Raw genomic sequence first — 25,922 nt, 5'->3', positions numbered from 1 at the left:
CGCGAGACTTTGAGGTACTACTTTAAGAAATTCCTCGGAGGCCAGTGAGGCGCTCTGACTCCGCTCTGTAGACGGCCTCCCAGCCGAGCGTGTACGCGCCCCCCTTCCCGGTGGCGCTTCCTGCTTCCCAGGCCCGGGTAGGGGGCACGCTTTCCCAGCACGCTCTGCGAGGCGGCGGGATGGCGGCGGCGGCGGCTTCTGCGCGCTGTCTGAGCGTCCGCGGCGCCCTTCGTCTGCCTCTGCGGGGTCGGTGGGCGGGCGTGTGTGAGTCGGAACGCGGCTGCAGGTGAGAGCATTGCGGGGCATCCACGAGGGAGGCCTGGATCAAGCTGGCCCGGCTTCCCCGGGGGGCTACGGGGTCGACGGCACTGACGGCGAGCGCATGCGCGAGCTCGGGGGCGCGCGGTCGGCCCTTTGCAATCCCGCGGCCAGCACATGCGCGGGGCCGGGAACTGCTGGCGTGGATGGCCGCGCAGAGGGGGCTGCTGCCAGCCCTCCGAGTTAGGAAGTCGCCTCCCCGCCACAGTTTAGCCGCGGCGCGAGGATCCCGCGCACTCGTATGCGTTCCCGAGTGAGGAAGCCGTCGGCGGCGACCACGTGCGCTGCACCGCCGCGGGACCTCGACGAGGAAATCATCCGCCTTTATAAAAACGGAAAAGCCCCAAATGCCTGGTCACATAGCGTTTCGGTCTGGGAGCAGGGCTGAGACACGCGCCTGTCCACGTAACCGCTGAGCTCAGTACACAGGTGGCTCTTAGAAATGGGAGGCCGTCCCGAGGGGCGAGAACCCGAGGGAGGCCTGTTTGCTTTACCTGATGGCTGATGCGAGGGATTGAATCAGGACCTCAAGCTCGACCTCGGAGCTGCCCCACCCCAGCCCAAGAAAAGCCTGATGTTAGATTCGGTTTGTATTTTCCCAGGTTGGATAACAGATTTTTCTGTTGAGTGGATTGTAGCTAAATAGAACCATCGGAAAAAATTCTGCGGAATAAATGGGATTTGTAACTTACCATGTGTGTATTACATGTCCTTTCCCCAATTACCCTCAAAAAGGAGGAGTCACCTCTACTGGTGTTGCAGAACCCTCTGCGATTCAATCCTAGCGCTTGTTTTCCTGCTCTTGCCTAGAGTTGACATTCTTCTGTCCGTTTTCTTTGCCTGACACAGCACCTGCCTTTAGCCACTGATGGTCAAGGCAATACTAATCTCTCGTTCAGAAACGGTGTGGTTGGAAAAAAAAAAAAAAATGATTCTTTTCTGAAACACCCTTAGCATAGACAGGTAATATTTTAAGATGATGCCTGAGACAGACACTCAAAGAGGAAGTTTTTTGTTTTTGTTTTTGTTTTTGTTTTTTTTAAAATGTTATCCCAGCTTACTTATCTAGGTAGTTCGGATGCTGTTTAAGAAGGGAATATTCAAAGCTGGGCCACATGGCACAAGCCTGCAGCACATGAGACTGAGGCAGGGGGATCATGGTTTTGAGACCAGCATGGGCAACTTAAACCCTGTCTCAAAGTTTAAAACAAAATGAAAGGAGTCAAGTAGTAGCTCTGTGGTAGAGAGCCCTGGTTTCAATCCCCAATATGCAAAAAACAAAAAACCCACAGGATAATATTAGCTGTTCATACTGTCTATATGGTGTTGATTAATTTCTTAGTATGTTAATAAAGTAGAAATATAGTTATCCCGAATGAGACATTTAAAATTGAATCGAGCGTCAGTGATTCTATATTTGGGGTAAATAACAATTTCTGAGCCTCTGGGAAGCTGTCAGCAGTTTCAAGTCTAAATTATGCCTCATGTATTCAGTATGTTCTTGGTTGTTGAAGAAAGTGGAGTATAAGGTCATTGGTGATCTTAGCTTTGCCATGATTGATTGCTACAAAGAGGTAGGCCTGTTTATAAGGGCAAGATCACTAAATTGTTCCTCTTAACCTCAAAGTATTCTGAGTCCCCATAGTTAAAGTATCTTGTATCTCAAACCAGCTGCTTAGATTGTTTAGTGCTATTAAAAATTTCTTTTTTTTTCTAATTTTTTATGATGAAATTTCTTGGTTCAAAAAATTCTGACTGTTTTGTGTCTGTATCTTGTACTCATTCTCTAGTAATAGTGCCACATGCTGATTAGGCCATGTCTTCTTGGCATATATTGACTTATACAGAGTTATCCAGTCTGTGGGATCCATGGTAACTGGAAAATTTGGGCTCAAAATGCACATAAGTGAGGGTGAGCTGATTGATTGACAAGCATTAGCTTTCAGGTTTTTATTTTTTGCAGATTTTATTCTGAGAGTGCAGCCCTACCAAAGGATGAAGGAACTGATGTAACAGGTATGTTTAAGAAAACTATTGAAGTCGCTCCAATTTTTAATCCACATGTTGTAGTTTGTTGTAGTTATAATAGTAGGAAACTGATTCATTTTTTTCTTCTTCTCATTAAGGAATTGAACAAGTAGTCATTCCAAAGAAGAAAACTTGGTAAGTATTCAATTGGTGTTCATTCCATAAGTGATTGTGTGCTTAGTGTGAGTGGGGCGGAGGGTCAGTTTAGGAGTGGTGATGCTAAGGGAGTAGCCAGAGGGGAGAGACCTGGGAGTGTGAAGGACAGACAGGAAGATGGGTGGAGAGCGAAGAATGAGATTGATTTAGGCATTCTGAACTATCTGAGCTGGTGTGTACGGAAAATCACGAGTTTCAATATTAGATCAATCTCTTTTTTTAAGTGAGTTCTCTCTCACGTGCTTGGGAAACCAGGTAGAAGTTAGCTCTTTTATTCACTGGGTAGATCCTTAAACAGATTGCCTTGTGTCGCTTACACGGCAATTGTTGAATATGTATGAACTGAAACTTCTCAGTACTGCTTGTTGTGATATGATTTTATTGAATACACTTAAAGGTCCCTCAAAAGCCAAGTCTTAGAATTCTGACTATAACTTAAAGACTCAGGTTCATTAAAAAAAAAAAAAAAAGGCTTTGTTAAATTACAAAAGTAAGCAAGGTCATGGTCAAAAGAGGAATGGAGTGATAGCTCTAACATGCAAAAAGGAAACAGAATCACTGACAGTCCCACGTTGCTCAACTTCCTGCCAGAGTGGAGTGTGAATAACCATAGTGCTCACCTAAGGGGTTAAAAGGGCATTGCAAACAGTGCCTGTTGCAGAGATTGCTGTTTCCAGTGTTGCAGTGTGGTCTTTTTTTATATAAGCTGAGCGTGTGACTTTAGAATTGAACCGTTAGATGTAATTTTTATCCTCAGCCTTTAATTTTTAACAGCCATGTAGTATTTCATTATATAGCTACACTAAAGTTCACTTCTGTCTTCCCTGGACCAAAAATCAGAATCAAGAGAAGAATGTAGTTATCCACAAATAAGACAGTCCCCCGAGGGCATTAAAGTCCAAAGCCCTTGACCCATTTTACCTCCTGGCCCGAGGAGTGACCTGCAGGAAGTCCAGAACAGGGAGCTTTCAGAGGGTATGCTGCGACCTTGCTGAGCCACCTTCACGTTTCACCGAGTAGTCCTGTCAGTGTGGACCATGCACACAGTTAGAGGGATGTGGAATGTGATATCCAGAGTGGGCATGTTGTGCTCATTGCGTTGGTTTCTTTTGACAATGTAGACATTTACCAGTGTCTTCGAATAGGTGGAGTCATCTTATTGGCATCAGAATCACCTAGGGATTTTGCTAAAAATGCATATTCTGCCAGTAGTTCTTATGGATCATAAAGTATGTGGCCCACAGATACAGAGGCCAGCAAGGCAGGGGCATGTGATTGTGATGCACCTAGAGGTCGGAGTCCAGGCCAGCCTGGGGAGAAGGTGCCAATAGAACAGGGAAATGAGTGGTGCACTGGTCAGCAGGCTAAGGCCAGGTTTTGTGTTTTCCAAGTTGGAAATGATTTTTATGTTTTCATACAGTTGGGAAAATCAAAAGAAGACAAGGTAACATAAAAATTACATGAGATTCAAATTCGTGATACATGTTTTGGGCTGCACAATCTTACTTTATTTTTTTTTTAGAGAGAGAGAATTTTTTGATATTTATTTTTTAGTTCTCGGTGGACACAACATCTTTGTTTGTATGTGGTGCTGAGGATCGAACCCAGACCGAACGCATGCCAGGCGAGCGCGCTACCGCTTGAGCCACATCCCCAGCCCCACAATCTCACTTATTTACATATTGTCTAGCTGCTTTTATGCCACACCGACAGAACTGAGTAGTTTAGACAGTACCCTTTGTCTCCCAAAGCCCCAAATCTGTATTCTGTTGCTTTACCCAAAAAGTGCTTCGTTCCTTCTAGAGCCTCTGACTTCCAGGTCAGGACTCCATGTTTTTAGGACAAATTCTTGTTGCTTGATTGTAGAGATGAGGCATTTTAAGGCTCTGATTTCCCAGATCACACAAGTGCCTAGAAGACTTTGATAAATTGTTTAGAGTAATGGTGAGTGAGTGAGTGTGAATGTGATGCAATAAAGGCAGTGTTCTGAATGGGTTAATCTGAACTGGGCGCTTATTTTAGAGAGAGTGGGAGCCAATTATGATTAGTGCATAGGCAACTGGACTCATTGAAGAAATGTAAATTAAAACCTATTAGATTAGCAAGGAGAGGATGTAGAGAGATGAGAGCTACATATATTTATTGATGGACCAGAAAATTGGAATGACTGGAGGGAAATTATTTTAAGTCAAAATTTTTAAATGTGAACACTGATTGGCAAGAAGTACACTTGTGTATATACCCAGAGATGTGAGTGAACATATTCTCCATACCTGGGAATAGCAAATGGAGACAACCTACATGCCCATCGATCACTAAGTGAGTAGTAAAAATGGTCGTCATATGATGTGACATTTAAAGGAATTAATTAGGTCTGTTATGCCGGGAATAGTACATTCGAACTTTTATAATGTGCAAAGTGACGTGATTTTTTCTTTTATGGATATATGTGCGTGTAAAAGTACCTATGAAAATCCTGGGATTATACCAGCCTCGTGGCTGAGATCTTAAGGTAATACCAGGCACTTTAGGTTCCTGTAAACCTAGATTACTTTTCAAAGATAATATGTTCGTTGTGATGACTTCTAAAAACAACCCTTTTTAAAAAGAACTAGTGGTAATCGGTGAGTTTTTTCACTGCCATCTGTTAGTACGTTATGAAGAGACTCAGTTATGCCAGTGTAGGGTTTAGTTAAGGAACCCTGAGCTCTGAGAGAGTGTTTCTTTATCATGTGCTGGAATTATATCCATGTGACTTTAAAATTGATAGAAAATTCAATGGATGTTATGTGCATCAGGGAATTAATATAAATTTTTAATTTAGTATTAGGGATTGAATCCAGGGGCTCTTAACCACTGAGCCACATCCACAGCCCTGTTTTGCATTTTATTTAGAGACAGGGTCTCACTGAGTTGCTTAAGTCCTCACCAAATTGCTGAGGCTGGTTTTGAACTTATGATCCTTCTGTCTCAGCCTCCCAGGCTACTGGGATTATAGGCTTGTGCCATCACACTTGGCTCTATTATTCTTTGGTCTCTGATGACTTACGTTCTTATGAATGTTAGGTCAAACTTTAATTAGAAACAGTTACTTCTGGGGGCTGGGGATGTGGCTCAAGCGGTAGCACGCTCGCCTGGCATGCGTGCGGCCCGGGTTCGATCCTTAGCACCACATACAAACAAAGATGTTGTGTCCACCGAGAACTAAAATAAATAAATATTAAAAAATTCTCTCAAAAAAAAAAAAATAGAAACAGTTACTTCTGGTTTGTTAAATTTACTGTAATTCTTTTGGAAATGGACCACATTAAATCTAACACACAAGTTAAAAATAGAATTGAAACCAAAATATGTCATTTGACTTTGATGCCAGTTAAGCCTTTTCCAATAGCTGAGTGACAGGCGCCCAGGACGGCTGGCCTGCAGTTCTCCCATGGGGTTGTGTGTGGTGGAGAGCTGCCCCACACTGGGAGGCATATTGGAGTCCTCTGGGAGTCCAGTGAGGAGGCACATGGCCATCCTCCGTGTGTCTGGGGGTTGTGACTCCATAGCTGCAGGTGGAGCCTGTGGTTTCTTCTCCTGGCCTGAGGAAGAGCCACTGTTGGCAGTAAGACAAAGAGTGTCTACACAGCTGCAACCCAGATGCACAGGGAGGGAGTAAGAGGAAGTCAGCAAGTGGTGTGAGGAGGCGAGAGTGTGCATCACTCGCTCTGGGTGGGTACGGACAGCGAGGAAGGCATGTGCTGACCACCTGCAGGCAGAACAAGAGGACCTGACCACGTCTTCTAGCTTGCAATCTTGAACGGGAGGGACAGGCGCCAGGCCAGGCCTGAGCTGTTACCGGTAACTGCCTGAGTGTAGGATCACTCCTTCCCTTGAGTCCAATTAGGGTCAATCTGTGATTCTTTTCCTAGGGATAAAGTGGCTGTTCTTCAGGCGCTTGCATCCACAGTCAATAGGGTAAGTGGGACTTCTTGGTTTTAATATGGCTGTTAACACATTTGATCTTCATTATTCAGAATCAAAGTATTGCAAATCCATGAAGTTTATTTAAAATTAATCCAGTCTTTTCATTTGAAAAGTGGGAAAACTTAGGCCATTAAAGTGATTGGCCAGGCTATTTCCTGCGTTAAAATCTTCACTTAGCTCCACGCCCTTTGTTTCTTACTGTCGTGTTTTTCTATCATACCAAGGATTGTTTTAAGGTGCTGGGACTTGAACACAGGGCCTTGTGCATGCTGGGCAAGTGTACTGCTGCGCTGTACCTCCAGCTCCACACCAGTGGGTTTGAATCACTGGTCGAGCTTGTTGAACTGCCTGTCTCTGAGGGATAGTGCCTTGGTAACCATAGATGTGGTCCCTGTGCCAGCTTGGAGAACTAGTGCCCCTGCCACAAGGGGGCAGCTTGGCAGTGAGTAGCAGAACCAGATGAAAGGAGCCTTGCTGAGGTGGGGCTTTCACAATGCTGCAGAAAACTAGTACAGGAGGAGGAGAAAGAAACCTGCCTACAGGTCCCAATAAGAACCCCTTCCCTTAAGGGCCTCAGGTTCTGGAGACCCCTAGGGCACAGAGGAGAGCTGTGGAATATAAGTTGAGCTTTCACTGTGAACAGAGCCCAGAAGGCCCCAGTAGGATCAGCCTAGGAGAACAGTAGAGGAGGGATTGTGCTGCTGTTTCTAAGAGGGGACCTTAGTGCTGGAGGGCAGCTTTGACAAGTATAGAGCCTTGGAACACTGCTGTGCACAGCCCAGAGGGCCCAGTGGTTTCCTACATTTGGTGGAGGGAACTTGTGGGTGGAGTTCAGCCTAGATGGGCAGTGACCACGCTGTGCAGGAAATCCTGTTCCACAGAGTGGGTGCAGAACTTTGAAAAGCAGAGGATCCTTCAGTGGTCCCACCTTACTCACACCTTAACAGTGCCCTGGGTTTGGGCCATTGTCTGCGTTGAGTTGTGCATAATTTTACACAACTCTTGCAGAGCCAATGGGACAGTATAGGTGTCGATGTGTGTGGCTTCTGTCTCTGGATGTGTGTATGTTAATGTGTACCCACGTGTATGTGTTCCTGCATGTGAGTATATATTAAGACTTCTTGTGCAGAACTTGTGATCACTGACACTGATGAGCCCCCTCCCAACCCAGGGTGCTATGCCACTGAGCTATACTCCTAGACCTGTTTAATTTTTGAGAGAGGCTCTCGCTCAGTTGCCCTGGCTGGTCTGGAACTTGCAGGCCTCCTGCCTCAGCTTCCTGAGTCCCTGGAATTACAGATGTGTGCCACAACACCCTGATGGGAGGTCTTAATGGTCTAGCTGGAAGAGTGCCTGTGTCTTTTCCTCAGGACCCCACGGCCGTCCCCTACACATTTCAAGATGACCCTTACCTTATACCAACGTCCTCTGTGGAGTCGGTGAGTATGTTCATGCAACTTTTCTGATGCTGTTTTTTTATTTTACTGGTTTGTGTATAAGAGTACATACACAATTTAGTTATAGAAACCTTTGAAAAGTTTGTAGATGCTGTTAAATTGGTGGACTTTATAAATTCTACTTTTATCAAAAAGATTTTGATTTTTTTCTCTGGAGAGTTTTGGCTTGGTTTTTCGTGTTAGGACTTTTTCACACGGAGCGGACGATTGGGTGAGGCTGTGTTGTTTTTATACACGTCAAGATGTGTTGCACGGGGCCTGAAGTCAGGCCCACTCAGTAGAGTGTGGGAGGCCCTGTAATTGGGGTTCTCATTGGGAGTCCGTGTATTGTGGCATCCTTTCTTGTGGGGGGAGAATAATTCTTGCTCAGAATTTACCTTTGAACTTATTTGAGTCTAAATTACATGCAAATTCCAATTTGTATCTAAATCTTTTTTTAATACAGCGTTCATTTTTATTGGCAAAGAAGTCTGGGGAGAATGCAGCAAAGTTTATTATTAATTCACATCCCAAATATTTCCAGAAGGACATAGCTGAACCTCATATACCGGTAAGGAGGGTGGTGCCTTTTTCACGTAACACTATATAAATGTGACTTAGACCAAGTATGGTGGCCAGTGACAGCTCTTGGTGCTTAGTAAGTGAGTGAAAGCTTTACTCACTGTTCAGTGCCTTTTGCATGCGTTTGCTTTTCACCCTGCTCTCTCTCTGTTTGGACTTCTGTGACGCCACACTCTGGGGTCTTCCCTCTGTGCTGCTCCTCGGTCTCTGCATTGCTCAGGCATGGGTGTATCAGTCTCTGTGTGCGGGTCACCACCTCCCACCTGCCTGCCCTGTGTGATGGTCGCCACCTCCCACCTGTCTGCCCTGCATGAGGGTCACCACCTCCCTCCTGTGTGCTCTGCTGCATCAACAGTTCTTGCATTTCACTTGGCCTCTTGCACATCCAGCCCCGACCCCTGTGCTTGGAACTTCCTGTTTCCTATAGCCTCTCTATCCTGTAGCCCCGTGGTGAGCGTTTATACAATGCCTGCTGTGTGCTGGGCCATGTGCTCGACATCAGCACATGGAGAGCAAGCCAAAAGCTAATCTGGAGAGTCATCTTGTCTCCTGTCACATCACCCTGCTGCCCAGAACTCAGACCCAAGGATAGCCTGCCTGTCTCATGCTGTGACTCCCATTGACAGATTAGGAAGCCAGTGTGATTGTGAAAATGTTACAGTCCTGAGCTAGGACAGTATGGAGTGACCACTTGTTGGCCCGCCCTTTCCTCTTTGTCTTTGACTGACAGTTACTTTCCTGTGCCTAATTTGGTTCAGCTCTGGAGCCACTCTTGTGTGAAGCCTTCCAAAGGTCCCCTACTTGTGTGGTGGGCAGTACCATTCACATTATATTGTATTTTGTTTGTTTTTTTGCCAGTGCTGGGGATTGAACTAGGGCCTTGTGCAAATTTTCTGCCTCTGAACTGCATCCTCGGCCCTGTCATGATTTCTGTATCTGCTTCCTTCATTAGACCGGAAATGTAGAATGCCTTTCTTTTATTTCTGTGTCCCATGAAGCCCACCTGAGTGCCTGGGATAAAGTAGTACCCATTCTAAAGAACTGGAATCAATTAGTCAATAAGTGAAGCCAGTATTCCTTGGTGGTATTGAATGTGTAGAAGAAAAACCATTCAGGATGAAGGTTCTCTGCCTGAGGGAACTAGATGTCCTCTGACATCTTTAACCAAGCTTGGGCCTGGAGGAGGAAGAGGGTCTTAGCAGGGAAAATATAGTCAGTCAGCCTGAAGCTGGGAGTTTAGTTGGAAGTAGGGGTCTTCCTGAACGGTTACGTTAGGCTGTTTTTAAATCTTAGAGTAGGCCATGCTGAGTAGTCTGTTTTGGATTGGAGAAAAGGTTTTGTGTCTGTCCTTGGTGGTTTCTAGTTGGGTTTCCTAGTGAGGTGTGCATGTTAAGAGCTGGCTGAGATCTGGTGCAGGAAAGTGCATGGGGCTCTAAGGTTTTTGCCTGTGGGTAGACATCTTGTGTGGCTGTCCTGTCCCGTTTGCCTCCTATGGTAATGTCCACCATCTTGTCTTCCCAGTGTTTAATGCCAGAGTACTTTGAGCCTCAGATCGAAGATGTAAGCGAAGCTGCCCTGAAGGAACGGATAAAGCTTAAGAAAGTGAAGGCGGCTGTGGACATGTTTGATCAGCTCTTGCAAGCAGGTGACTCAGTTGGGTTAAAGCTGCTCTGGGAACACAGATCGCAGTGGCATGAGCCAGTTAATGTTGAGTGAAGGGTAGGGGCTCTGTGCCTTCTGCTGAATGTCTGTGTCGATTCCGTTTGCATAGTTAACAAACCATGTTTGACATTCTGCTCTGGCTGCACAGGAAGGTAGAGTTTCAGCCCTGTTGATTTGTTGTGCCCTTGTACTGTGGCACTGTGGAGAAGTGATATAGCCGTTCTTTGTGTCCACCTCTAACCTGAGATCTGAACGTACCGAATTCAGTTTTCCTGGACCCTTGGTATTTGGAAGGCAGGACCACACACAGTTGACAAATACTCCAAAAAGAAAGCACACTAAGCTGGGATTGGGGACTTTGATATTGGTGCTAACTCTAACACTGAATTATCTGTGACCTAGAAAAAGTTACTCATTTCCTCAGTGCCTCTAGGTTACAATCAATCCTGTGCACTCTGAGTTAGATCTGATGGGCCTCCAGGAAGACACACCTGGAGAGCATGACTGAGGAGCTCTGCAAGTCATCCTGGTCAGCTGGCAAGAGTTATGGTTTTGGAATCTGAAGCATAAAAATCCATTAAGCATGGAAGAGATGGAAAATAAGCTGAAATCAGCCAGTACACATTTGAACACAAGAAACATCTGCATAATGCTGTGTGCCAGTCTTATTGTGTAGCCTACTAACACCAGGTGTGCAGCAGACAGTGACTCTGTGAGCAGCACCTGCCAAGAGCCTGATCAGAGTTCCTGGTGTTAAGGCTCGTCTCTTTCTAGTTTCACCCCCACTGCATGGGTATGTGCAGATATTCACTGAGCATCCTATAAAGACAGTTTGTCAGAACCGTAGCTCAGTAATAGCCAGTGCATCAGGGAGGGACTGTAGAAAACTTTGTTATCAAACACTTAGTATGTCCCAGATAGTCTGCTAGGCCTCCCATGTACCTAATCCTGTGGCACTTTGTGAACTGGAGTGTCCTATGGTAACTTTATAAAGGAAACTGCCTCAAAGGCTATGTCCCAGGGTTTCATAGTGCTGAGACTGAGGGTCGCTCCGTAGCCTGCACCCACCTCTTCTGCAGTTTGCATTTTTCAGTGTCCTAGTGGGCAGTTTTATAATTTTTAGTGTATTTTGTTAGAAGCTTGAGTTGCCTTTTTTTTTTCTTTTCATATTTGTGTTAGTTGTAGGTGTACACAATAACCTTTATTTTATTTTTATGTGGTGCTTAGAATCGAACCCACCACCTCATATGCTAAGCCACAACCTCGGCCCTTGAGTTGCTTATCTCTCATCTTTTCTCTGTCCTTTCTCCCTTTTGAGGGGGCAGGGAGGTAGGGAGGTAGGGATTGAACACAGGGGCACTCCACCACTGAGCCACATCCCCAGCCCTGTTTTGTATTTTATTCAGAGACATGGTCTCACTGAATTGCTTAGCGCCTTGCTTTTGCTAAGGCTGGCTTCGAACTTGCGATCCTCCTGCCTCAGCCTTCCAAGTCGCTAGGATTACAGATGTTCAGCACCATACCCAGTCTCTCCCTTTTTAATGAGTGCCAAAATAGGAGCATAACATTTTCACAAGTTTTTTTTTAATATTTATTTTTCTATAGGACTTACTTATGGAAGATTAATTTTTAAGAAGATATTCACTTAAGAATTAATTAATTAATTCTTAAGCTTTAGGTGGACACAATATCTTTGCTTTACATTTATGTGGTGCTGAGGATCGAACCCAGTGCCTTGTCCTAGGTGAGCGCTCTGCCGCTGAGCCACAACCCTAGCCCTTCACAACAGTTTTTAAAAGACTGATCTAATTAGGCAGTTATGCTCGTATTTCTGGGCTAGTGGTTTGGTGGAGGGGTGTGTGTGTGTGTGTTTTCACATGGGTCTGGGCCAGGGTAACTAGCAGTAATTGGCAGTGTTCTGTAGGAAATGACTGTTAAAGCCATGAGATAGTGACTCTAAGTATGTAAGTACATGAAGTAACTGGGCTCAAGCTTAGCCTTCCTCTTGTATTTTAATCTTTTATGTTAGAGTTCGAGGGTAGTTGGGATTTTTTTGCTGTCTTATCAGTCTAGGTGTTTGAGTCCATGCATATTCAGAAATTGGTAAGGTGGGATATATTAAATATGTGTCCAAAAGCACACTAATAGAGAGTTCTTCTTTTGTTGTTTTTTGTTTGTTTGTTTGTTTGTTTGTTTGTTTTTGGTGGTGCTGGGGATTGAACCCAGGGCCTTATACATGCGAGGCAAGCACTCTACCAACTGAGCTATATCCCCAGCCCTAAGTAGAGAGTTCTAATGTGCGGGTTTCAATTTTGGGGTGTCTGAAGGTTTCTTTCCCTTCTAACCACAGGAACTACTGTGTCCCTTGAAACAACCAACAGTCTCTTGGATTTACTGTGTTACTATGGTGACCAAGAACCTCCAGCTGATTTTTATTTTCAACAAACTGAGAAGTCAGAAGAATTGGTAATGGCTTTTCACCTTGTTTTTTATTTGTTCTTTTTAAAGTTCTTTCTTGAAATTAGATGGGTTCCCATGCCATGTGTCAGTGTGGTTGTATGAGGTCTGTACTGAGGCATGGCATGGTTTAGTATTTATCATAAAATGGCTTTGATACAAAGTGGAAGGAGAGCTGGGTGCTGTGGTGCACACTTGTAATTTCAGCTATTGAGGGCTGAGGCAAGAGGATCACAGTTGGAGGTCAGGCTCAGCAACTTCACAGGCATTGTCTTAACACAGAATAAAAAGGGCTGGGGCTGTAGCTCAGTAGTAGAGCACTTTGCCCAGCTTGGGTAAGACCCTAGGTTTAGTTCCCAGTATGGTGGGAGGGGGCGTACGATTATTTTAACCCTAGTCTCCTTCTTTGAAAATTTTGTGTTCGCCTACTACATATTCAGGCAAAGCTCTGACCAGAAATGCCCTTCTGTCAGTTACGGTGCCAGCATGATATCTGGTGGTCAGGGAAAGCCTGTGTGGCGCTGGCACCCTCCGGCATGCACGTGTGGAAGAGCAGGGAGGAAAGGCTCTGGGCCTGTATGCAGGGTTGCTTGGGTGGATTTGTATGTAGCCTCTCAACCCACAGGTTTCTCTTCTGGAAGTCGATTCCAAGGAACCCTCTGTATCAAGTAAGCAGAAGCAAGGCTGACATTGTTCTTGTGGTCTTTATACCCATAACTGCTGAGGTACTGAATGTAATCCACGTCCGTCCACTAGTGTGTGCTGAACTCTTTGAGGGGGTAGGTGGGTGTCAGTCACCCTTAAGACCACTCATGCATGGCTGAGTATGGGTAGAGTCGCCAACTAAGTGGGACAGTGTGTACAGCAAGGTACAGGCAAGCATCCCTAGTCTGAAATCCCTAACCCAAGTTTTTGAAGGCAAATGCTCCTAAATCTGAACTTTCTGAGTGCCACTAGTGGAAAATCCACACAGGACTACTTGGAGTCACCTCAGGTACTAGAAATAAATATTACATAAAATCACCTTCACTGTTTAGTGTCTAAGATGTGGATGAAACACAAATGAATTTCATGTTTAGACTTGGATCATTCCCAAGCTATCTCGTTATATACATGCACGTATTTCGAAATGCAAAAGATCTTAAATTTGAAGGACTTTTGGTCCCCAGGATCTTAAACAAAGGGATGTTCAACCTGTGTTTTTGTGAAAGTGCTTCTCTCTGAGCGCTGGGCTTGCCTGCAGTGGGCGTGGGTCATTCGTCAGCATAACTGTTCTGCAGTGCAGGACACAGGGTAGTGCATGAGTCCTCCTGGCCTCCTAGTGTCCCCTTGTCCAGCCCAGGCAGTGTTGGGCAGTGTGGCGCCAGGAGGCGTTGACGTCTTTTGGCCCTGGTACTGGGTTTGAGTCTGTGTCTTCACTGGCTTGTGCCCTGATGGGGAACCAGGTGTGGCCTCTGAGACGCAGGCTGTGCTCTGGCGTGCAGTTCCAGCTCTGTCTTGTCTGGGCCATTCAGGGCCTGGGCTTTTCCTCCTTCTCTGGAGCCAACTCATTCTTCCTCTGTCCTCTGCTGATGCTTGTCTGGGCACAAGCATTTGGTGGGTTTCTCTTGCCTCCTCCTGGATCTGTTTTTCCTTTTTTCCCTGAGTCCCTGCTGCCTTTTCAGTGGTGAGCCTGGGAGAGTGCTTTCTGTGGTCTAACCTTTTATTTCTGTTGATGCTTCATTGCAGGAGCAGACCACAGAGGAAAATAACAAAAGAGCCAGTGTGAAGGCTGCTCATCAGGCTGGAGTCACTTGGAAGTAGGTTACACAGAATCGGAATCCTGTATTGCAGCTTCACTGGATGGGTGGGATGTGCCCCAGCACCCCCAAGGGGATGTGATCTGCTGCCGCTGTGAGGTTCAGAGTCCTTTGCATGTGACGGAGACCTTTGTCTCTCCCAAGGGCATCACCTTCAGCCTGCAGCACAGACTGTTTGGGCAGTGCTCATCGTCCTGATTTCCCCATTTAGCTCAGTGTGGCTGTCACCTACTCTGGTTCCTGTGGGGGTCTCATCACTAGTGCTACTTTGGAATAAGTATCCCTAATTCTGAAAGATTTGAAGCTTTTATTTACTAAAAATGCAGATGCTAGAATATAGTGCCAAATTAGGCCTACCAGCCAAGTAGTTGTGTCCACAGTTCTGAAGGACTGTGCGTAACACTTGACTGCATTTGAGAGCATACACAAACCTGGAGGTGTGGCCGTCTGGAAAGGGAAAGTGCGTTGACATCAGACTCCCTGCGGGAGGGATGAGTCTGAAAGAGGATGGGGCAGATTTCTTAGGTTGTGATGATTAGGAATGCTGAAGAGCATGGCGTTTGGAATCTGGGCTCGCGTCCTGGGGTAATTTGTATTAAGTGCTCTCTCTCTTTCTAATAAAGGGAGAGGGGGCGTGCATTTGCTAGACGATGAGGGGTTCGGAGCAGCTGTTGTCAGTGGTTCCCCTGAGAGTTCCTGGGGGGTGCCACACCACGCGCCCTGTCTCAGGCTGGCCTTTATGTCTACAGAGCCCTGGGTGGCTTACTCAAGGTCCTTGAGACCAGGGCACCGTGTCTCCCACTCTGGGTATTGGGACCATTTGATGTGAGACTGTGCCTGCGGTGCCTGAGCTTGTAAACCCGCAGTGCCTGCTGCAGCTGGGCATGGGCTGCCCTGCACCCTGGCTCCTGTTTGATTTCCTGTCTTTAGAGCCAGAAACAACGCCGAGAGGATCTTTGCACTAATGCCAGAGAAGACTGCACGTTCCTACTGCACCATGATCCGAGGAATGGTGAAGGTGCTTGGTTTTATTTATTTATGTTCCTCTGTAAAGTCCACTGGGCCGGCTTTCTCATCCTCAGAGCTACAGGTTGCTTATTCCTATGCAGAAGGCTTGGGACCAGGAGTAAGCGTTTGGAATATTTGCATCTGTCCATGACGTCTGGGCCTGTGTTGTGTCTGTCATGTGTCACTCGAGGTCTAGGTAGTGGTTTCCCCTTGCAGCACCGTCAGTGCTCAGAGGTCTTGGGCTTTGCAGCTGTTCAGGTTCCAGATGCAATGCTCAGCCTGTGCTGATGTTTTAGGTCAAGTTGTCACGGGGACTGTCCTCTGCTTCATGGGGTGTTTTAGTGGCTCCTAGCCTCTGCCCACTGGACATGGTGGTGCAATCCTCCCTCACCCTCAGACTTGACACCTCAGTCTCCAGGCAGAGCCTGGGCCCTGAGTGCGAGCCTTGGGGAAGGGGCTGCTCTGGTGCTCCCTGCTACGGTGCCACCTGGAACATAGGGGGCGCAGGCCTCTGATGGAGCAGCTGATGACCCTTCTCCTTCCCTCCCCCTCCAGCACCAGGCATACACACAGGCGTTGGACTTGTACACCGAGTTACTGAACAGCAGGCTCCGAGGTGAGCTGGACGGCTCTTCCTGTCCCTCTCCTCTCCTTCTCTCCTAAGAGCCCTTGGGAAGTCCTTGGGTCTGGCCTCAGTCACGGGCCTGCCTTTTGCCTTCTTTTGTGGCTGTGGTCCAGAGGTCCAGTTGTGTGGGCATGTAGATTAGCCCAGGGACATGCTGGAGACCACTGATCAGAGGAGAGCCTCAGCCCCAGGTGTTGTTTTTCTGGTTTTCTTTTCTAGCTGATGTTCACACCTTCAATGCGTTGATTGAAGCGAGAGCCTTGATGGCCAACGAGAAGTTTGAGGAGAAGTGGAACGGCATGCTGGTAAGGAGGGTGGGTCGCCTCGGCCCGTGCCACCCCATGCTTGCTGCCCTCGGCTGACGTTCTGCAACAGAGCGTGCGGCAGGCGTTCAGGACACCCCTGTCACTGCCTCATGTCAGTGTTGTTGCTGTTGTGTTGTGTGTCTGTTGTGAAGTTCCTGTCAGATGAGTTGCATATGATCGTTGGCCTGCTTCAGACACAGCCAGAACGCTAAATTTCTCTCTCCTTTTGTCATTGACATTCTTTGTACGACGTTCATTACAAATTGTCCACCCAGGCTTAAGAACTACTTCGTGCTTCTGATTCACCTAGGAGCTGCTGAAACACATGTCTGTGCAGAAAGTCAAACCAAACCTGCAGACTTTTAACACCCTTCTGAAATGCCTCCGGAGGTTTCATGCCTTCGGGAGAATGCCCGCCTTGCAGACCTTGCGTGAGATGAAGGCCATTGGAATAGGTGAGGGCGCGTTTGGAGTCCTCACTGAGGGCCAGAGACTGAGCAGAGGCAATCTGTGCGTTCTGGTGCAGGCTGCATGCTGTGAGGGGTTTCTTCCCAACCTGGGTGTACTCAGTTGGCCCTTCAGAGCCCTGGGGTTGAGGAGGCCTTGATCCTCTGAGGGTCTGGTGCTGGGGTTCGATCCTCTGAGCCGTTTCCCCGTGGATTTCCAAGGACAACCAAAGTACTTTCATCTTGGTGTCCTTTAGAGCAAATTAAGATACAGTTTTATAGCTCTTGGTTCTGAGGACAGTTGATCACTGTTGGTTAGCTTTAAATTGCATGACAGACGTTTTCCTATGACAAGGGGTTGAACCTACATGCTGCTGGTGTGGCGTGTTCAGAAGGGGCTTGTGGAAGGGTGCTCGGGCATCACTTTGCACCATTCTGCCCTACTGCTCACGGGGAATCTGCTTGGTGAGGTGTTAGGGAGGGGCTGCCATCTTGGGTTTTGCACCTCTGCGATATTGAGACAGCGGGCAGGGTCCCTCAGCGTTCACATCCCTTCAGCATGCTGCAGTGAGCTATATTTTGAACAGCTATGTTTTTACTTTCATTTCTTATTTTTTTCCATCCACCTGGTGTTTTGAGAACCCTCGCTTGCAACATACCACCACATCATTCAGGTGTTCTACCAACCAGGTATGTATGATAATCTTATTTTAATTTGGGTAGAACAGCTCCCTACGTTTGTGTGATTAGTTGTTGCAGATTATCTTCTGTGCATGTGAAGTGAGATTAGAGAGTTCACAAATTAACCCCTGTAGCCTGAGCGAGAAGCTCTTCTTAAGGTGGTCACCTTGTTTGATATGAGATGTGAACTCGGAGCTGGAGGGCAGGTTTACAGTGTACTTGTGTTGTTGGAACAGAAAGAGGGTGGACAGAGGGTTTCAGCCTGGTGTTCCTTTTGGTCTCTAGAACTGTGTATACAAAAGACAGTAGCCACGTGTGGCTGGTTAATTAAAAGAAAGGAAAATTTAAAATTTTGGTGCCAGAGAGCTCAGCAGTCCTGTGTAGTTAGTGGCCACCGTTCTCAGTGATTGTGTTTGTAGCCTTTGGGAGGACCTCATGCTCCCTTTGTCACCTGTGTTAGGTCAGTTCCTATGGGAGCTGTGTGTGTGAGGCACTTGGAACACCAGGTTGAATTTCAGCTCTCTCATTTAGTTACCACCCCTGTAGAAAGGGACAGGGTGACAAGTGACAGCAAGAGGGTTGTTATGGTGTCTTGTCCCATGCTTCGAAGGCACATTGCAGGCACTGAGGAGTCTTTAGGTTCTTACTCCCTTGTCCCCAGCCTGAGAAGGAGCCCTTGAATTCAGAAGTGACAGCCGAAGCCATTTCTTCCTGTGGTAGGCCTTATGAAACAGCAGAAGGAACCTTGTTCTCTGCCTTGGAGGACCAATTTTGCAAAGTGTTCACCCCCATCTATAGGCAAGGGTTTTTTTTGTCTTTAAGAAAAAAACAAACATGAGGCTGGGGCTCGGTGCTGCGCTTGCCTAGCACATGTGAGGCACTGGGTTCAATCCTCAGACCATGTGAAAATAAATAAATTAAAGGTATTTTGTCCATCTACCACTAAAAAAATAAAAACAAATACGCAACTGGTTTATTTTGGTGACAGATGAAAGTTTCCATGATAACTGTGACCTCTAGAATTCTACTCAGCCCTGATCAGACCACTGTGAAGCCAGTGCTCTGAGCCCAAAGGCTGTTTCTCTTCTCTACCATCATGCACGACTTTGCTGTTGCTCACCTGAGTCCAGGTTGTTTGTGTTTCCTAAATGGACAGCTGTGGCCATGGTGGGCGTGGGAGTATTGATTGGTCTTATATATTATCAGTTGGCTTTCTGCATTAGTAATTCGTAGACCTACCCAAGGGAGAGAGTCCGCAGTAACAAGAAATACACTTAAAATGCAATACTGTGTAACTAGTAGAAAGGAATGTTAGCAAATGGCCACATGCTTCAGGAAAACATAGCAAGATAGCCCTGCACTTATTACTGGTATTTTAATTAGGTGTGTGGAAAGGTAGGAATGTAGAGAATTATATGACCAGAAATGCTGTAGGTGAATTTTTTGACCTGTTAATAGTGAGCTCATACGATCCATTGCTTGTGCAGTTGACCTTTTTCTAAGCTTGCTGAGGGGTATGTTATGCACAGGGGTTTGCTCCCCTCCAATGAATATCCGAGCTGCTTGAGAAGAGGCTGAGACAGAAAACCAAAGGCCAGGGCTGGAACTTATGGACAAAGCTGACTTGGGTCTTGGGAGCACTGTGCTCTGCAGGGGCAGTGGTTGGTTCCTGTAGCAGGCGTTTGGCCAGGCCTGAGGCTCAGTGCAGGAAGGAGGCAGCCCTTTTGTACGGGCTGCTGTGAGCTGGGGGTGGTGCAGGAAGTGGATTTGGTGAACCCCTTCTCTTTCTTGTTCTGTAGGGAGCTCTGCAAAAGCACCATCCCTCATCATCTATGACATAGTGAATGAATTAGCAGGAAAGGCTTTTTCTCCAAAGGACCTTGATGACGGTATGTATTGAAATTGCTGATTTTCCCTCCTGGCCTTAGGCAGCTCTTGATGCGGGTTGGCCTTGGCAAGGGCAGGGTTTAGGTGGTGACATCTGAGAAGGCCGGCTGTATACTTCTCATCATTTTTTTTCTGTTAACTTTACCTGGCACACAACCTACTTAGTTGTCAGAAGTTTTATTAATGTTACTGACTTGAAAATACATTTTATTCCTTGTAACCAAAGTTCCCATGGACTTTTTCAGATATGTTCTTTCAGTCGGCTATGAGTGTCGTGAGTACCAGTCTTTGCTTAGCTTTATTTTCCCAGTTTAACTGACCTAACTGGAGGACGGGGCTCTCCCTGGCCATACAGGTCTTAGCATGTCTTCACTTCTGTTTTTCCTCTTTCTCCAAAGTTTATACTTTAAGTCACATGGTGCCTCTGTTCAGATGAGTTTTTGGAATATTTTGTTTGCCTCTGAGTTAACCTTTTAAGTTGGTAAAAATTGATTTTTATTTTGGTCTCATTTTGTCATGTTAATCCGGGCAAATTTCACGTGGCTTTAGGGTGAATGGGGTGCAGCCTGCTTCCCGGGGATGTTTGTGTTGCCATTTAGTGGCTGTCCTGGTTTTTCCTCTGGGTGCTCAAGTGTGTGTGTGCTCAGACCCTGTTCCCTGGCGGTGTGTGTGTTGACAGTAGTGTTTTGCAGGAGAGAAGAGCTATCACTCTCCTGGATGGCTTTGGAGTTAGTTATTTTATGTGGGTTTTGTAAGTACAGTGGTGCTGGATTGAGGGCTCTCTTTTTTTCTTGTAGGATTTATTTCTAAAAGTAAATTGAACTATTTTAAATAAAATACACAAAGCTTGGGATTTATTTTTCTCCCTATTTATTATAACTTATTTGTTGTCAGTAAATTGATTCAATATAAGCATTTCTGAAGAGAACTGTACTTTTCTTTCTGAGCCACTGTTTGCCTTATAAAACATCAGTATTCTGCTTGCAAATTTTCAGTGCTCATCTCTCAAGGATCTAGAACTTGCTTATGAAGTACATGGCCTTTTAAATACGGGAGACAACCGGAAGTTCATTGGACCTGATCTTCGTCGGAATTTCTATTAGTAAGTGTAGGAAATGTGTTCTTTATTTATTTTTAATATTTTATTTTTTTAGTTATATTTGGACATAATACCTTTATTTTGTTTGTTTACTTTTATGTGGTGCTGAGGATCAAACCCAGGGCCTTGCTCGTGCTAGGCGAACGCTCTACCTCTAAGCCACAACCCCAGCCCCAGGAAATGTGTCCTTTAATTAGTAGATTTTGCAAGTGGGAGATTCTTGGCCCTGCATATCTCACCTCTGGTTTTAGGCAGCATGTCTATTATTTAATAGGTCGTGTTAATTGAGCACTTAGAAATTAAAGCAGTACCTAAATTGCCAGATTTTGAAATCTCACGTGTGTATGCTTTGAGATTTTATTTTCTTTGTAACACTTTAAAATTTCTTGTCTTTTTCCTTAATGCCTTTTATATTTTAAAAAATTGTCGTAGTGGGATTTCTTCCCAATACCTTGCTTTTATTTAAATTTTAAGATGTTGGGATTGGGGCTTAGTGGTAGAGTGCTTGCCTAGCATGTATCAAGCACTGGGTTCGATTCGCAACAACACGTATAAATAAAGGTATTGGAGCTCAGAGAGCTTACATTATTGGATTTGCTTTTAGGCAGATAAAAACATGAATTTAAGCCAGATATGGTGGACGCCTGCAATTCCAGCTCCTCAGGAGGCCTAGGCAAGAGATGACAAGTTTGAGGCCAGCCTACACAACTTTGACATTGCTTCAGAGTAAAATTTAAAAAGAAGAGCAGGGCATGGCCAGATGTGGCCCATGCCTGTGGTCCCTTCGGCTAGAGAGGCTGAGGCAGCAAGATCACACGGTCAAAGCCAGCCTCAGAACTTAACAAGGCACAAAGCAACTCAGCAAGACCTTGTCTTAAAAGGCCAGGGATGTGGCTCAGTGATTAAGCACCTTTGGGTTTAATCCCTGGTACCAAAAATAAATAAATATATAAACAAGCAAGTGTGGGGATGCAGCCTGGTGTGCATGCTTGTCCACTGTCCGTGAGGCCCTAGGTTCAATCCCTATACCATTTAAAAAATACCATCCCACAACTCTGGGGACGTGAACCTAAGGGGCAGCCTGCTATCGGTGTGGGGACTGTTTTCTTGTGCCCAGACTCTCCACACACTGCTTTCAGTATCTGCTTGCCAAGACCTGGAGTGCATGGACGAGGCAGCTAGGAATGGCCAGGTATTGATAGGGCAGCCGTGCATCACACTGGTGTGCATGCTGAAAACTGCCCAGCCTTTATCGTGTAACTCTGCTCTGACTTCACCGATCATGACCTTGTAGTTAGATGTAGAGGTTTTAGACTAAATGTACTTCTTTTCTCCATTACAGTTCCAAGTTTTTCGGTCTGCTTTGTCTAATGGAACACATCGATGTCACCTTGAAGTGGTACAAGGACCTGATACCTTCAGTAAGATGGCTGTTCTGTCCTTGCAGATGGACCTGTGGGTGTCTCCACTGATCAGTGCTTTAAAGTTGTATCTGTGTTCCTTTTCATTAGGTCTTCTTACCCCATTCCCAAGTACTGATAGGTCTTCTGCAAGCATTGGATGTGGCCAATCGACTAGAAGTGATTCCTCAGATTTGGAAAGGTCAGTGTTGGCTTTGTGTCGAGGTCCGTCCTACTTCAGTGGCCTGTGTTTTGATTGAGATGCTAACATTATTGTTAGGGATAGAAACTTCCATTTTGGCTGAATCGAAAACATTCCTTGATGTCTGTTTCGAGGTCATCTGCTATGTTTCTTATTGTGTAAGGAAAGTGCTGCTGTGTTGAGTAGCCTGTGTTCATCCCCTGGTGAGGGGAGCAGGCCCAGGCTTGTGCCGCTGTTGTGCTGTGACCTGGCGGAGGGCATGCTCTTCCCAGGCCGACTCTAAGTCCATGCCTGTCACTCTGGCTCCTCTGCGTCCCTGTCTTTCAGTCATGGGTGTGAGCCTGATCTGCCTCACGTGCAAGTAAGCGGCAGGCTGAGACCGGGACATCCGTCCCTCTGCCTTGGGCGAGCACCATGTTAATATGAAGCTGGTTTTTCTCTGCCTTGGTTTTGTGTGAGAAACCGCGGCCGCAGTCCTGCTCTGCTCCTTCACTGTGTCTGGGGGAACCCTGGAGGTCCCCAGTGCTGTGGGACAGCGGCTCATGAGGTGCTGGTGGCACCAGGAAGGCGTGGTTGCTGTGCTGAGCACTGGCTGAGACGTGGGGTTTGGCCCTCACTGCTCCTCTGGGGGCCACTCTGGTCTCTGGGACTTTGGGGTCACTCTGGTCTTCTGGGACTCTGGGGCCACTCTGGTCTTCTGGGACTCTGGGGGCCATTCTGGTCTTTTTGGGACTCTGGGGTCACTCTGGTCTTCTGGGACTTTGGGGTCACTCTGGGATTCTGGAACTCTGGGGGCCACTCTGGTCTTCTGGGACTCTGGGGCCCACTCTGGGATTCTGGGGTCACTCTGGTCTTCTGGGACTCTGGGGTAAACCTGGAATAGGTGACGTCAGCAGCTTATTGTTTTTACCCCCACAGGATAAAAGTGGTTGCTGAAGGGGACAAAGGCCAGCCAGAAGCTGCTTGGGTGGTCACTCTCATGTTTCTTTCTGTTCTTAAGACAGTAAAGAATATGGCCACACTTACCGCAGCAACCTGAGAGAGGAGATCCTGATGCTTATGGCAAGGGATAAGCACCCTGTGGAGGTAAGTGGGACTCAGCTGCAGCTTCGTCACCCTTACAGTACACAGGCACCAGCCGCCTTGCCCTCTGTGCTGAGGTCCCTTGGGAGTGTTCTGCCACCCAAACCCAGGTTTGGGTTAAGATGCATGTAGACATGCTGCTGTTAGTAGAGTCCCTTCCTGAAGTCACTGTCTCCTCTGGCCTACAGCACACAGTGGGGGTGTCTTGTCCATCAGTGTCCTGACAGTGAACAGCAACCTGCTTTAGAGAGAGATTGCATGGTGGACCTTGAGCGGTATGGCTGATCAAATGATTGAGGACAGGCTCTTTATCTTTTTACTGTAACTTCTTATGTGCCATGCATGCAGCAAGGTCAGCTGATAGAACACATAGCTCAGAGACGTTTGGTGGTTCTCTGCTTCTCCTGAACTTAAATTCCCCAGGGGACCAGGTGGGCATTTCTGCTGACTCTTAGCCTTTCAGCTCCAGGCGGCATTTGCTGACTGCGCTGCCGACATCAGATCCACCTATGAGAGCCAGGAAGCCAGGCAGACTGCTCCCGACTGGCCCGCCACCCCCCTCAACTGTGTGGCCATCCTCCTCTTACGGGCCGGGAGGATCCAGGAAGCCTGGTGAGTACCCAGCCTCAGGCGAGTGTGAAGAACACTTACCCTACCAGGCCAAACCAGAATGTGGGAGTTTGGGATGGGAACTTAGAGGTTCCAGGTTAAAAATCAGAGTTTTGGAACACCAACATGCATGGTGAATATTCGAGAGGAGGGCATGGTTCATATGGGCCAAGAACTCTCTCTCTCTCTTTCCTACCTGGCTTTTCTGCTTTCTGGGTCTGTGGGCTTGGAAATGGAAAAAAGTGGTCAGATATGTTCATTTTGGAAAATGCCTTGGTCACTTGGGTTATTGACGTATTACCTGCAAGCACTTTGCCTGCACTGTCCTCTACCTTAGCATGTGGGCTGTATGTGGGACTGGTGAGAAGGCATGTGCTGCGTGCCCTGGCTGTGTGTCTGTCAGCACCGCCTCGTGCTGGCTCAGTGTCCAATGGTCTCCCTTCCTTCAGTATCAGGAAAGTCTGCCGAAGGCTCCGCGTAAGGTAGCTATAGGCAGGCAGAGCTGCCGAGTTTGTGTTGGGTTCAGAGGTGATCAGGTCTCAGGTTCAGGAAGCAAGGGTGGCCCCTGTGCCTGCCTTCTGACTTGAACATGGGACCGCCATTCCAGAGTATGGTGGTTACTTGTGTGTCTCAGATGGGTGGCTTCTCTGCCACACGCCTGTCTCTGGAGGTGGAGACGTGCGTTTCCTATGTTGGCTGGTGCGGCAAGCCGCAGGCTGTGATGATTGGCGCAGGGGTACGGACCTCAGCTGAGTCATGGGAGCTGAGTGTATGTGTCTGCCTCCGTCCTGCATGTGGCAGGCTGGTGGCGGCACCTACACGAGACCGCGCAATCTGAGCCTGCTCTGCACCACCCTGGAGGAAAGCTGTTTTCTGCAGAAGGACGTGGCACCAGCAGTTTCTGACACCGGTCACATCCAGACCTCCTGAGGAGCTGACCATGTGGAGTGTGGGTTGGGGCGATTCTGAAAGATGGGCAGGGCAGGTGCTGGCCCTCTGCCTCCTGCTGCTCTGCTGGTCACAGTGTCTGGTCTCTTCTTGCACAGGAGGATGCTGGGGCTTTTCAGGAAGCACAATAAGATCCCTAGGTGAGTGGATGGGCAGGCCTGGCTGGCCTGGGCTGGAGCCAGCCACGCGGGCTTGGCTGGGGCCAGTCGTGGGGCCCACAATTTGGGCGCTGGGCACGTGGAGGGTGTGACCCTGGAGGGCGCTGTGCCTGCATGCCTCAGAAGGCCTCCATCCCCTGAGTTCAGTCCCCAGCACTTCTGGGTCAGTGGTCATGTGCGTGTCTTGTCTGCCTTCATAGAAACGAGCTGCTGCGTGAGTTCATGGACAGTGCGAAAGTGTCCGGCAGCCCTGCCCAGGCCCTCGAGGTCGTGAGGCTGGCAAGTGCCTTCAGCCTGCCCATCTGTGAGGAGCTCACCCAGAGGGTGATGGCGGACTTTGCAATCAGCGCAGAACAGAAGTGAGTGGGGCCTGAGGGAGCAGCCCTTGTCCTCTGCGTGGAGAAGGCACAGCTCCCTCTTTCCTGAGGTCAGGGAGGCTTGCGGGCAGGGCTGGGCTTCTTCTACCCTGTGGGGCGACTGCAGGTGCCTGCTGACTGGGACTGTGGAGTCCACCGGGCACTGGCCACGGGTGCACTGCAGCAGCACCTCGCCTCTCCCCACAGGAAAGCCCTGGGCCACCTGGCTGCTCTGAGCAGCGACAGCGACAGTGACAGCAGCGACGGGGACAGCAGTGATGGTGACAGTAGCAAGGGCAGGTGAAAGTGAGGTGGCCTCGGCCACACTGCCAGAGCGTTCACAGTGGCCAGAGGAAGCAGGACGTGGACGTGCGGCATGGTTGACGTGCTGCTGTGCTAGCTGAGGGAGTGACCCCCAGCTGCCACCCTCCCGGCTCCCTCACTGCCAAACCTGACCCCTACGCCCCGGATGCTGGGACTTCCCGGGTCTCGGGGATAGACGGGAGCTTTGCATGCAGTACGTCATGTCATGTTGGCTTCGTTAACCTGGAAATGGCCATTTTGGGTTGTGCAGTGGTGTGCATACCTGTCATCCCAGCTGCTGGGGAGGCTGAGGTGGGAAGAGCCTGTGAGCACCCCTGGGTTCAGTCCCCCAGCACTAGAGCAGGCGAGTGGGGGGGGGAGCCAAAGTAAACCCAGCGATTGGTA

General features: G+C 47.6%; 1 protein-coding gene and 1 non-coding gene across 5 annotated transcripts; both read left to right on the top strand.

The window, feature by feature from the left end:
• Nucleotides 1-171: 171 nt before the first annotated feature.
• Ptcd3 (pentatricopeptide repeat domain 3) lies at nt 172-25,922 on the top strand. 4 transcript variants are annotated; one of them, XM_076832554.2, is made up of 24 exons: nt 172-286; nt 2,282-2,334; nt 2,445-2,481; nt 6,417-6,462; nt 7,842-7,910; nt 8,374-8,478; nt 10,011-10,134; nt 12,502-12,617; nt 14,337-14,407; nt 15,338-15,425; nt 15,971-16,031; nt 16,260-16,345; nt 16,656-16,800; nt 17,431-17,481; nt 19,272-19,361; nt 19,605-19,633; nt 20,355-20,461; nt 21,801-21,879; nt 21,970-22,060; nt 23,061-23,146; nt 23,607-23,755; nt 24,799-24,840; nt 25,059-25,217; nt 25,422-25,922. In XM_076832554.2, exons 1-24 carry the CDS (start codon nt 180-182, stop codon nt 25,516-25,518), a joined length of 2,088 nt encoding a protein of 695 aa, XP_076688669.2. In that variant the 5' UTR covers nt 172-179; the 3' UTR covers nt 25,519-25,922. The 4 variants fall into 4 exon arrangements, with proteins under 4 accessions (XP_076688669.2, XP_076688670.2, XP_076688671.2 ...); XM_076832555.2 differs by lacking the exon at nt 25,422-25,922 and having other exon boundaries at nt 23,599-23,755; XM_076832556.2 differs by lacking the exons at nt 24,799-24,840; nt 25,059-25,217; nt 25,422-25,922 and adding an exon at nt 24,554-24,770 and having other exon boundaries at nt 23,599-23,755.
• LOC143380836 (small nucleolar RNA SNORD94) lies at nt 24,465-24,595 on the top strand. The gene has a single exon (XR_013088711.2). It is a non-coding gene; the product is annotated as a small nucleolar RNA SNORD94 (small nucleolar RNA).

Source organism: Callospermophilus lateralis, chromosome 14, assembly GCF_048772815.1.
Source record: "Callospermophilus lateralis isolate mCalLat2 chromosome 14, mCalLat2.hap1, whole genome shotgun sequence".
In the NCBI taxonomy this organism is placed as follows: domain Eukaryota; kingdom Metazoa; phylum Chordata; class Mammalia; order Rodentia; family Sciuridae; genus Callospermophilus; species Callospermophilus lateralis.
The sequence above is the reverse complement of the archived record's forward strand: the minus strand, read 5'-3'. Positions and strand labels throughout refer to the sequence as shown.

What these genes read in the sequence shown, in the direction of transcription:
- Ptcd3 (XM_076832554.2), top strand. Translation starts at nt 180, where the DNA reads ATGGCGGCGGCGGCGGCTTCTGCGCGCTGTCTGAGCGTCCGCGGCGCC. An exon ending in CAACGTCCTCTGTGGAGTCG is followed by an intron (nt 7,911 to 8,373) that starts GTGAGTATGTTC and finishes TTTTTAATACAG; the next exon opens with CGTTCATTTTTATTGGCAAA. An exon ending in TTCAGTCGGCTATGAGTGTC is followed by an intron (nt 19,634 to 20,354) that starts GTGAGTACCAGT and finishes GCAAATTTTCAG; the next exon opens with TGCTCATCTCTCAAGGATCT.